Here is a 12500-nt window from a genome sequence, read left to right as displayed (position 1 = left end):
AGGTACACACACACACACACCAGTGTTAATTTCGTCAGCTTTTTTTTATTTAGTCTTAGTCTTAGTCACAATGAAGAAAGTCAATTTGAGTCTTAGTCATATTTTAGTCATTGCCTTCCCAATTTAGTCTTAGTCTTAGTCAAAATGACGAAAATCAATTTTAGTCATAGTCAAATTTTAGTCATTTTAGTCAACATTTCAAATTTTAGTCAACATTTCAATTTTTAGTCATTTTAGTCAATATTGTGTAAAATAAATAACCTACAATGGCTATTGTTATTTCACAAAGTATTACTAATATTGCCTATTGCAGCAAATATTCACCTTGTTACTTGGTCATTTTCCACCAAAACCCAAATCAGTAATTTCAACATCATAGAGCAAAAGAGCATCACACACACACACACACACACATCCAGGTGCAGGCTGCGCGCGCTCTCTCTCTCTCTCTCTCTCTCTCTCTCTCGTGCATTAGAAGCTGCTGCATATTATATTTCATTTTGAGTTTGATCACGGAGGAAGCTACATGCTCTTCTTCACCTGACCGCGGGACTTAAAGCCTGCAGATTGCCGGCAGTGGGAAGACCAGACATCCCAAGTCTGCATGAAGTTCAAGAAGTCTCCCTGATAGTGGCTTCCCGATGACCACGAGTCAGATAAAATACTGCTGATGTTAGACTATGCAAGTTAGCGGTTTTTGTTTTCAATTGGCAATGCGAGCAGAGAACGGTAATGACTCGTGCGGCATGTGTGGAATAGGCTTAAATAGATTGCGCGAGCACACTTCGTATGCCCTGCAAAAGTCCCAGGAAAAATAGTTAGGCAGGGGTATGCAGACTGGACGATAGAAAGGACACGCACATACAAATATTTAAACACTAATGCTGTTTTGTTTGTCGGGGGTGTCGAGGCTCGATAAGCATGACCTGGAAAGAGTTTTTGGAACTTAGGAAGACGCTGAAGACGCACGAAAATGCTGTCGACTTCCTTGGGTCTTTTAGCGTTGCTCTCGACGAGAACAAGTTTCAAATCTCAACAGTTTAAAACTCCTTAGCGATCGCCCATCCATTATTCTTTTCCTACAGTAGCCGTGCCTCTGTTACTTTAGACAGGCCAACTTTCCCCCTGCTGGCGCGCGCTCCCGCGGTGACTGATTTAAATAAATTCACAAATCCGACCTTCATGATTTGCTTGCTGCCTACTCATATGGTTAAACAACAAATATAGCAAACATTACAAAAAAAGAACAGACAACGAACGCCGGGCTAAGACAGCCTAAGTGAAAAGGAGAATAGTGGAAGCTCGAGGAGGTTTAGAATGACAGTATAGGATTGGCGCGACTGTCATTACCTACTGCAGAAACACATGTCTTCGTCATGGATAAGAGGGTTGTTGAACATGTTTCAAAATGAACACTTCCCTCAACGTCGGCTATTTTTTCTCTTTCTCTGGGAATGTTTTAGGACCTAAACTCAACTTAAATGGACTCACTGAACTACTAGGCTACAGAACTACTGACTGAGCCGCGCCATTGGCTGCCAGCAGATAGGGCCTACAAGCGAGGCAACACAGCGTGAGCGCGCAATCACCTATGAAGTTCAAGACACTTAGGCCTATATTACAATTACAAATTACAAATTAATTATAAATAATTATATATTTTTAATGTCCATTCGTCCATGGCTTGTAAATTTCGTCTCGTCTTAGTCTCCTTGACGAAAATATTTTTTTATTTTCGTCATATTTTGATTTGCTTGAGGCAATTTTTAGTGCGTCATCGTCTCGTCATCGTCAAGGGAAAAAGGGGCGTTGACAAAATATTTTCGTCATCGTCGTGGTTGACAAAATTAACACTGACACACACACACACACACTGGCATACATACACACACACACACACACACACACACACACACACTGGGGACGGGAGACACACATGCACACACAGACACACACACACACACACACACAGACACACACACACACACACACACACACACACACACACACACACACACACACACACACACACACACACACACATACGCACGCACATACGCACGCACGCACATACACACATTGAGCAAACATGACGTGTAAAGAGGTATTTTTTACTTGACATTAAAACTATGTATCAGTCCTCTTAAGCGGGGTTCAGACAGATACACTGTTTTCTTCTACAGCTAATTTGTGTGTATGTGTCTGTATCCATGTCTGTGTGTGTGATTTCTCTCTCTAGGTTGCAACAGCTAATTTAGCGTGGGCTTCGGTAGCTATTCACCAAGTACAGGTGAGTTGGTACATTCAGTGGCCATTTATTCAATGAATCAATCATTCACTCAATCATTGATTCATTGATTCATTGATTCATTGATTCATTCATTCATTCATTCATTCATTCATTCATTCATTCGTCCATTCATCCATTCTTTAATTTGCTTTATTATTCATTCTTTATTTTGTTCATTCAGTCATTCTTTCATTCAGCCTTTACTTTTATTGTGATTTGTTGCTTCCTCAAAGGAAAAAAACATAGTATGTCCGCAGCACTGCTCAAATGTGCCCAAATATTTAATGACACAACCATATTTGAGAGCGTAGGACAGAGTTGCGTACATGTATTATTTCCTGTAAGTGAGATAGATAGTCTTTATTGTCCCCAAGGGGAAATTCGTTCTCACCACAGGGATGCCATCGCAGCAGAGCATGCGCCTTGATCTTTGTAGCCCCACAATTCACGTTGTTCCACCAGTGGAGCACTGTAATAGTCATTGAAAAGTTAACTATCATAGTGCTACACTACTATGACATAAACACACAACCTTCAGTAATGCACAACAACTTGGCCATTGCCATTTTGGTAACAGCAAATGTATAACACCGTGTCCTAATGAGTTAAAACATTTTTGTAGATACATATATGTTATCTTCTGTTGGGTCTAGCCCACATGTCAATGATCTGGGAGCATTCTCAGCTTTATTAGTTCCTTCCTCCCCAGTGTTGCTTTTCCTCTGAGTTTCAATTAAGTCAAACTTTGTTTGCAACAGACAAACACTGTGGCTTATGCAAGCATTGCTATGGTGTTTTTACTCCCATACATGCTCGCACCCATACACACATGCACACACGCATCCACAGACGCACACACACACTCACTCACTCACACACGCGCACACACACACACACACACACACACACACACACACACACACACACACACACACACACACACACACACACACACACACACACACACACACACACACACATCCTGGTGCACATGGATGCACACATGTTTTGATGTCCTGAAGCCCCAGTTGTGTCTCTGGCGTGTGCTGTGCTTCGGGCCGTTGCACAATACTCTCTCTCTGCATATGCTCACACAAACACACACACACATACACGGACACAGACAAAGATACATACATACACGCGCTCGTGTGCACACACACACACACACACACACACACACACACACACACATTGGGAGAGAGAGAGAGAGAGAGAGAGAGAGAGAGAGAGAGAGAGACAGGGCAGAGAGAGAGAGATGGAGAGAGAGAGAGAGAGAGAGAGACACACACACACACACACACACACACACACACACACACATACACACACACAGCCTTGTGTCTCAAATGCACGCACCTCTCTTGGGGCCCAATTACCTTGTCTGAGCACCGCAGCCACCAGCAAATGAGGGAGCCTGGGGCCCCTGCTGTCCCGGGACAAGGCTACCCCCTATGGGGGCCCTGCTGCTAACTAGCCTGGGAATTCCCACGCTGCCTTGGGTGCTCATTTCAATGTGAAGGACAGCATGGAAACCCTGGCTGAAATCTTCACCTGAGTTTGGGATCCAGACTACAGAACGGAGAGGGAGGGCGATTCTTACTGTTAGACAAACAAAAGCTTGTACGTTGTGTTTGGTTTCAGATCCGGGACATGTTGACATGGGATGGGAAACTAGCTTTCCATCAAGCTTTAGATAGTATTTTGAATAGTTTATATCCACCGCTCTTATGAGGAAAGGAATAGAACGTGTGTGTGTGTGTGTGTGTGTGTGTGTGTGTGTGTGTGTGTGTGTGTGTGTGTGTGTGTGTGTGTGTGTGTGTGTGTGTGCGCATGTGTGCATGTGTGCGTACGTGTCTGTGTGTGTGTGTATGTGTGTGTGTGCGTGTGTACGTGTGTGCGTGTGTGCGTGTGTGTGCCACACTTGGGCCTCTTTCTCCCCCAAGGGCTGCCGGGAGTTGAATGCACATGGAAGGCCTCAAGGGTTCGTTGTACAGTAGTCCAAATGTTGCATCACAGATAAAGGGGAGGCAATTAAAAAAACATCATGTTTTTTTGCATTCCCATGTAGAACATTATTGTAAAGTAACTTTATTAATCCCAGAGGGAAATTAAAGGTGTCGAGCAACTCATATTCCCTTGGTACAAAAAGTCACTGGTTTTAGGATTGATTTTATGCACAGTACTTTAATGCAGTGTTTCTCAACCTTTTTTTAGGCGAGGCACCCTTTCAATTCATTAAAAATTGCAAGGCACCCCAAACCAACAAGCCGCAACATGGCATTGCATCCGATACCACACAAGCTTAGAAAAGTAACACATTTGGAGATGTCACAAGACCTACGTTCGAAGTTACAGCTGACTGGGGCGACATATATTTACTTTATTGTGCGTAAATGGCAGATGAAAGATTCCACTGACTAACATTAACTTATCAATTAGACAAATATGTATTATATTCAGGGCTCTAAATTAACTTTTTCCACCACCAGCCAATTTGGCTAGTGGACATTTTTTCTTACCAGCCAAACAGAAGTTCAACAAGCCATTTTATTCTCTCGCCAAAATAAACTATGCTTTAGGCTAGTTTTTTTTTTAAATTATGGTCATTTTGTTCAACTATTTCTACAACACAGATACACCATAGGCCTGCATAAGCTACTATATGCCTACATAATAAGCATATTACAGGCTATATATTTTTTTCATTATTTTTTAACTTCTGCTTTATTTTTTACTTTCATTACTTAGGCATAATCAATTTGATTAGTTTTTGTTCAATTCCTCTGAAAACAGCTGAATCACATCACACAAGCCACTCACATAACAGACCTTTAACATAGGCCTACAGTAACCAAGCACACAGCAAAACCTCACATAGGCCTACGCATTCCCCAAGGAAGGAGAAGAGATCAGAGGAGAGAGGAGGAGCTCTTCTCTACCATGCGCAACAAAATGACAAGAAGCCTAGTTTAACTGAAAGTAAATATTATCTCGGGAATATTCGCTTCCGTTGTTACTTCGACAGCTTCGTCGTTGGTTGCTTTTTTTTCTTTCCGATGGCGTGGGCTTTCCAACTTAGTTGCGCCAGGACTCGGAACATTTCAGAAGACAACTGAACTGACAGCTACGGTCACACTACTCTGACAGTCAGCTCTCCTCCTCTGCCCTTGTCGCTATTTCGTTCCACAGCCACTCATTTTTTAACGTCACTATTATTACGGTTACACCAACGCACAGAACCTTGCGCTAACCCCCGCCACATTCTCATCACTCGCACAAAACATAAGTCTACAGAACAGAAGTAGCTCTATGCATAATCTGCGTAACTCCTGTTATTGAAACGGCCAGGGCCTCGCTGCTTCAAAAATGCAGCCTGTTACAGCAATGTTCATATAGCAGTAGTGACGTTAAAAAGGTTGTAGAGAAAGCGACGAGAGCATAGGAGGAGAGCTGCCTGTCAGAATAGTGTGAGCGCAGCTTAGCTGACAGAATGTTTTCAATCCTGGCGCGCGCAACAGCATGGAGTTGCCGCTCGCTGCACTGGAAAGCCCACTGTGGGAGGCTACGTCGTGACGCTAGTGTCCATGGGTAATGTAGGAAATCTCGCCGTCTAACGTTCGTCAGAGCAGCTGTTTACGTTCATAATTTACTGTACTCGGGAACTACTAGCCAAATTGGCGGGTAGGTATTTTTTTCTACTAGCCAAAATGAATTTTCACCCCTGTTTGGCGTGTTGGCGTGTGTTAATTTAGAGCCCTGATTATATTACATAATTTTGTTGATCAGCCACATTTCCACGGCGCCCCGGCACCCCTGTTGAGAAACACTGCTTTAATGTTATGTTAATATTGTTTTTTTTTAACTTTTTTCTACAGGTTTGCAGAGGCCTTGCCAAACAGACAGAGCTCAATGACTTCCTCCTAGACGTGTCAAAGTAAGAGTCTGTGTGTGTGTGTGTGTGTGTGTGGGGGGGGGGGGGGGGTGCATGTGTTATGCACATGGGCTGATTCATAGCAGGGCTTGGCACTGGCACCGGCCAACCGGCCAAATGCTGGTAAAACATGGCTGTGGCTAGTAATACTTTCAGTGTTTCAGTGTCACTAGCCAGTTTAGCTGGCAGCATATTCCTTGGTATGACATATGCATCAAAGTCTGTACTCTTTCTGTATCAATTGTTTGTATTCAAGTTCAAGAAAAAGTTCAGTAACTCAGTTTCTATTTGCTTGATATACTTCTATGTAGAAAGCTATACACTCATCTTGCTTTAGCACTTCATCTTCTGAGGTTAGATGTCATACTATCATGATAAAGAAAAAAACCCAATATAAAATCGGTGGCTAGTGGAATACCTGAATGGCTAGTGACTCAGGAAAACCACTAGCCACAGTGGCCGGTGGGTGGAAAAAAAATGTCAAGCCCTGGTTCATAGGAGGTTGAGTGTTTGCGATGTTGATTGCATGAAAACAGGCAAATGCTTTTGTTGTTAGAAACACAATAAATACACACACTGTCCTTAGAGCAGATATACACATACAAAATCTTTGTTTAATTCCAAAAGATATAAACTTACAATTTAGTCATAAACATCTGTGGCATGCCGTCACATTGTGGTGAAACATGGCAGGCGCAACGAGTGTTCTAGAGCCTCGTGTGTGTGTGTGTGCGTGTGTGCGTGTTTGTGTGTGTGTGCGAGTGTTTGTGTGTGTGTGTGTGTGTGTGTGTGTGTGTGTGTGTGTGTGTGTGTGTGTGTGTGTGTGTGTGTGTGTGTGTGTGTGTGTGTGTGTGCGCGCGCGCGCGCGCGCGCGTGTGTGTATGTGTGCGTGTTTGTGCACATGCGTGTGTGCGTGCGTGCATTCATGTGTGCGAGCATGCATGCATGCGTGTGTGTTTATTAGCGTGCGTGCGTGTGTGTGTGTGTGTGTGTGTGTGTCTGTAATGTGTGTGCGTGCGTGCGTGCGTGCATACGTGTGTGTGCACCGTAGCCTTTAATCTCACTGAGTAACAGAAACACTGCGGCGGCACATCTGGTAAGCCTACAAGTAATTACAGACACACACAGACAGACACAGACAAACAGACAGACACCCAGTCATATGTCTGTCTCCCCTGCGCAACAGCAGCTGTGTCATACCCCCACCTTCCCGTCCCATACACCAGTGGTTCTTAACCTTTTTTTCTTGAAACACCCCCTAACCTGTGCCCAAGACAAGCAGCGCACCCCCAACCTAAGCGTATACGCGTGTATACCCGCTAAAAAAATATTTGAGTGATTAATTACAATAATTCTAGCTTTAGACATTAATCAATACTTTAATGACTTTATATGGGGACCAAAAAACATTTTTAATTTGGTCTTGATTTGGCCTAATTATGTTTGGAAGCAGAATTTTGGTCACAACCTCAACACAAACAACAAACAAAATTCTCTGGCGCACCCCCAGGGAGTGCCCGCACCCCAGGTTAAGAACCACTGCCATACACCATCACCATTAGTTGTGATGAAGGAGAGGAAATTACAGGTGCTCTTCCCTCCCTCACAGTACATTTTGCAGCGTGCATAAATCACTTACATGGAGTTTCCCGCTAATCCCATCTGTTCACTGAGGCCTGCAGTCTCTACACCAGCAGCTGTAGCATAACATCACATTACATTACATAACATTACTCTCAGCTGACTCTTTTATCCAAAGTCACTACAGTTATTACAGGGTATATGTAAATTTCATTTCATTTATTTAAACTCGAAGAATCATTGAGGGCCCAGCCCTCCTTTACAATGATGTCGAGTAAAAACAAACAATTACACATATAAAATCATATATAAACAACATACACAATACACCAAAAATCATATAAGAGGTAAGAATTAAGACAAACTATGAAAACATATCAAACTATGAATGTAAATATATTAATAGCCACAACCTACGCTAGACTTTCCTACACTAAAGATGTATGCCGTTAACGTGCCAGTGAGCATGATCCTCTACTGTATGGATGCGTAGTAAGGGCAACCACTTTACTTGAAAACCTGCTGCTACTAAGTATTGTACCCCAAACACAATTTCATTGCCTTTTTGACAATGACAATACATTCTTAAATCCTTGAATCCAACACACCTTCTGAGCCACAGGGCAAATGCAAGCACTGACGTCTTCTTGATGGACAAGCCCAAGCCCTGAGCTCTCTCCAAATGCTCTCCTTTCCTCTCCTCTTCATGGTTGTGGGGGCTATTTTCTTATAGCCTACTATTATTATGATTATTATCATGATCCTTATTGCTATTATCTAATTATGAGGGGGGGCCTCCTGACCATTTATGTTTAGGGCCTCCAAAACCTTAGCACCGGCTCTGATGGTCCATGTGCATTTTCACTGGCCCAAAGCCAATCTCTGATCCCCAGAGTGAACTAGCTCCATTGCCAGCCTCAATCGCCCCGCATGCGAGACCCGCCTCTCTCAGGGCTTCTCACCTGTTCCCCAAGTTTTTTGTATTGTGTTGTCTATTCGACATGCCCTTGACCATGACAGTATTGGTTACATGTGAAGAGTTCAGATGCAAAACCCCCTAAGTGCCTTTTCAGAAAATAATCTTAATTCATTTTTATTTAATACAAAGCTGTCAAAATTGCATATTTTCTTATTTTATTTATGTAATATAACTATTTACGTGTATTATCAAGTACATGAATGTAAACCAAACCAACAATGGGGTTCTCTAAAAATATAGAAGTGCAGGTCTTCAGAAATGGAGTTAGGGGGTTTTGCATCTGAACTCTTCATGTGAGGTTAGGTGCCTTGCTCAAGGGCACTTCAGCCATGGATGGAGGTGTAAAGAGAGATGCGGGTGGGATTCGAACCTGCAACCCTCTGACAGAGCGACCCGAACGAGTGTCGTGGGAAACACTTCTCATAAGCTTTACATACCGCCGGATAAACATTTGTATCAACTACTGGCATTCTGTGATGAAAAACATTCTCACAGCAAGCTTAGTTAAACAGCATTTATTTTCATGACGGTGTAGATTTTGAGACAGGCATGCCGCAGGCGAAAACTACATAATCCTACATTGTGCTTGCCTGGTTAACACCAGACCTAATCACAAGTGAGATCAGATCGAAACGATTGTGTAGAACTAAAGGCAGTATGGGAGTTCCCAGGCTAACATTGTGCCCTTTAACGAGAATAAGTTATTTAGTAACATTTCAGTGAATTACCATAAATTGTCAACATTCCTGTCAAACCTATGCAAGTTCTTGGGGGTCTGTGCTGCTGTGTTTTTCTTATAGACTGGCCCACAGAGGCCCAGCCCAGTCCTGCCTTGATCTGCTGAATGGCTTTCAAGCACAGACTCAGGGTTTCCTCAGTGTGTGTTTGTGTGTATGTGTGTGTGCGTGCATGCATGTGTGCGTGTGTGTTTGTGTGTGTGTTAGTGTGTGTGTGTGTGCGCGTGTGCGTGTGCGTGTGCGTGTGCGTGCGTGCGTGTGTCTGTGTCTGTGTGTCTGTGTCTGTATGAAGTCACACACCAGCAGCAGGGAGTAGCAACAACTCTACAGTACGCAGCGCTCTGATAGGCCAATTAACAAGGAGGCAGTGACCATGGTAACCATGACATTCCTCTAAAATAAACAAACCAGCTCCTTTCTGTTTCTGCTGCAGATGTGCACGTGTTTGTTGTTTTTAATTAGTCTGAGTAACAAATGGTTAAAATGTAAGTGTGTTTATGATCTGTCCAGATCGTTTTTCCTGTAACAGCTGGGGATTGTAATGTGCACAGTAAAGTAAAGCCAGCACGCAGAGAATTCTCCAGGACCAAATTAAAACTAGATTACATTATATTACACTTACCTGATGCTTTTATCCAAAGCGACATACCGTTATTTACAGGGTTTCGGTTACAGTCCCTGGAGAAGTATGAGGTTAGGTGCCTTGCTCAAGGGCACTTCAGCCATGGAGTGAGGTAGGGAGTGGACAGATGGGATTCGAACCTTCAAACCTCTGATCTTAAGGCCATCTCCATAACCACTAGGCCACAGCTGCCCCGATGTTCTATCGACACTCTAAGTGTTGAATTAACACAGATTTTTTTTTTACTCTAGCAGCAGTGGCCCAATGGTTAGGGAGGTAGTCTTAGGATTGGAAAGTGTCAGGCCCTTTTGATAAAAGCATCCACTAAAGCCAGGCTCAAACTACACGACTAGCGATTGTGTGTCCGATTTTGGCGTCGGGGTGCACCGCACACTAGAAGAGAATTGCAACTGTCAATCTTGTCGCTGCTCGCAGCCACCGAGACAATGCCCGACGTTCTATTTCCAGTCGCAAATATCAAACACTGTTTGATTTCTACGATTTGCGATCGGCGACTCTTTGAGCTGCCAAAGTTCTATCTTAGAACGTCGCTCACGACGAGGAAATCTTTCCCGACAATCGCTTGCGATGGTCCTAGGGGGTAACGTTCCAGCGATTGTCGTAAGGGGGGTTTTCAGCCGAGAATGTCCACACCACTTTTCGAGCCAAACCCACACCTTCTCCTTCACCCTTGTCCACGTCAAACCTGAAATGCTCTCGAGCAAGGCAGCTAACTCCAGGGACTGTAACCAATACACTGTGGCTAAATAAACGGAACTGGCCTGAACTGTAAATAACTTGGAAGCTAAGTGTATTGTAATGGAATAGAGAGGTAGTCTTTGGAGAATTGGAAAAGTTGCAGGATTAAATGCTGTACCAATACCACTAGTAAGAGCATGGGTGGGCTCTTACCTTAAACCTCATCCGTGGCTGAAGAGCCCTTGAGCAAGGAAGCTAAGTCCTGCGACTGTAACCAATACACTGTAGCTGAATAACCTTTTAAATCACTTTGGATGGAAGCGCTTGCTACAGTAAGTGTAATGTAATGTAATCAAAGTAAAAGCAAACTGATCTGAGAGCAGTGGGCGGATGGAAATGGGATGATGTTTCTGTGGTCATCTTCTCCTTCTACTGTTCCTCAGCACTGGCCTAGGGGCGCCGACATGGCTTCCCATGTCTGCAGATTAAATGATGCGCACGCACACATGCACACACACACACACACACACACACACACACACACACACACACACACACACACACACACACACACACACACACACACACACACACACACACACACACACGAAAATATAGAAGAGACTATAGGCGCACACCCACACAACCAATGCATATAGGTATACGCACACACAAACACATATACAAAAGCATATGGAAGGCCATATGTGTGTATGAGGTTCTGTTGTGTGTGTGTGTGTGTGTGTGTGTGTGTGTGTGTGTGTGTGTGTGTGTGTGTGTGTGTGTGTGTGTGTGTGTGTGTGTGTGTGTGTGTGTGTGTGTGTTTGTGTGTGTGTGTGTGTGTACGTGCATACGTATGTACGTGCATGCGTGCGTGTGTGCGTGCATATCCATGTGTGTGTTTGTTCTGCACACAAGTGAATTGACTCTATGGCTTCCCTTCGCCTCTCTTCCCCTTATTTGCTTATCTCTGCTAGAACGTACTTCGACAACATTGTGGCAATAGATTCTCTACTTGAACATATTATGGTGAGTATGCGTCCCTTCCAGCTCCAGTTATTACTGACATCTTGCCTGTCTGTTGACACGTATGAAAGTAATGCTAATGTGTGTGTGTGTGTGTGTGTGTGTGTGTGTGTGTGTGTGTGTGTGTGCGTGTGTGTGTGTGTGTGTGTGTGTATGTGTGTGTGTGTGTGTGTGCGTGCGTGCGTGCGTGCGTGCGTGCGTGCGTGCGTGCGTGTGTGTGTTCAGTGAACTGGTTCATATCTACCCGCACAGTCCCCCATCTGTCTCTGTTCTTCACATGAGACAAGAAGGGGGAAAAGACAGTATCATAGTACACAGTAAATTCTGCAGTGCTCATTCAACACTTAAAGAGTTGAATTGGCATCATTTGAACTTAAAGCGATGGTTCGGAGTAGAATCACCCTAATGCCATTTGAACCGTGACACCCATCCACCTTTACACCCGAAGTGTTTTCTGCCACAGGCTTACATCAACAGAGTTGCCGTGTTATTCGATGTTTATTCCGGTTAGCTTGACTCAAGCGCATATGGATACTGGGCACCGTCTCCAAACTTTCCCCACAAAAATAACATGTCATGACACCAAACTTCTGCAGTAGCACAAATATGGTCTGTACTCACGAAACGAAGCA

At 43.8% G+C, this 12500-nt stretch overlaps 1 protein-coding gene across 3 annotated transcripts in view; it reads left to right on the top strand.

The window, feature by feature from the left end:
- The window catches only part of pde10a (phosphodiesterase 10A), a 206434-nt gene that overhangs the window by 151609 nt on the left and 42325 nt on the right, over positions 1-12500 (top strand). For all 3 annotated transcript variants that reach the window (XM_063191522.1, XM_063191519.1, XM_063191521.1), the window contains exons 8-10: positions 2240-2290; positions 6169-6227; positions 11820-11871. In XM_063191522.1, coding sequence (XP_063047592.1) covers positions 2240-2290; positions 6169-6227; positions 11820-11871 — 162 coding nt within the window. The remainder of the gene's footprint in view (positions 1-2239; positions 2291-6168; positions 6228-11819; positions 11872-12500) is intronic.

The sequence above is a fragment of the Engraulis encrasicolus genome, chromosome 24 (genome assembly GCF_034702125.1).
Source record: "Engraulis encrasicolus isolate BLACKSEA-1 chromosome 24, IST_EnEncr_1.0, whole genome shotgun sequence".
In the NCBI taxonomy this organism is placed as follows: domain Eukaryota; kingdom Metazoa; phylum Chordata; class Actinopteri; order Clupeiformes; family Engraulidae; genus Engraulis; species Engraulis encrasicolus.
Note: the sequence above shows the minus strand (reverse complement) of the source record. Positions and strands in the feature narration are given on the sequence as shown.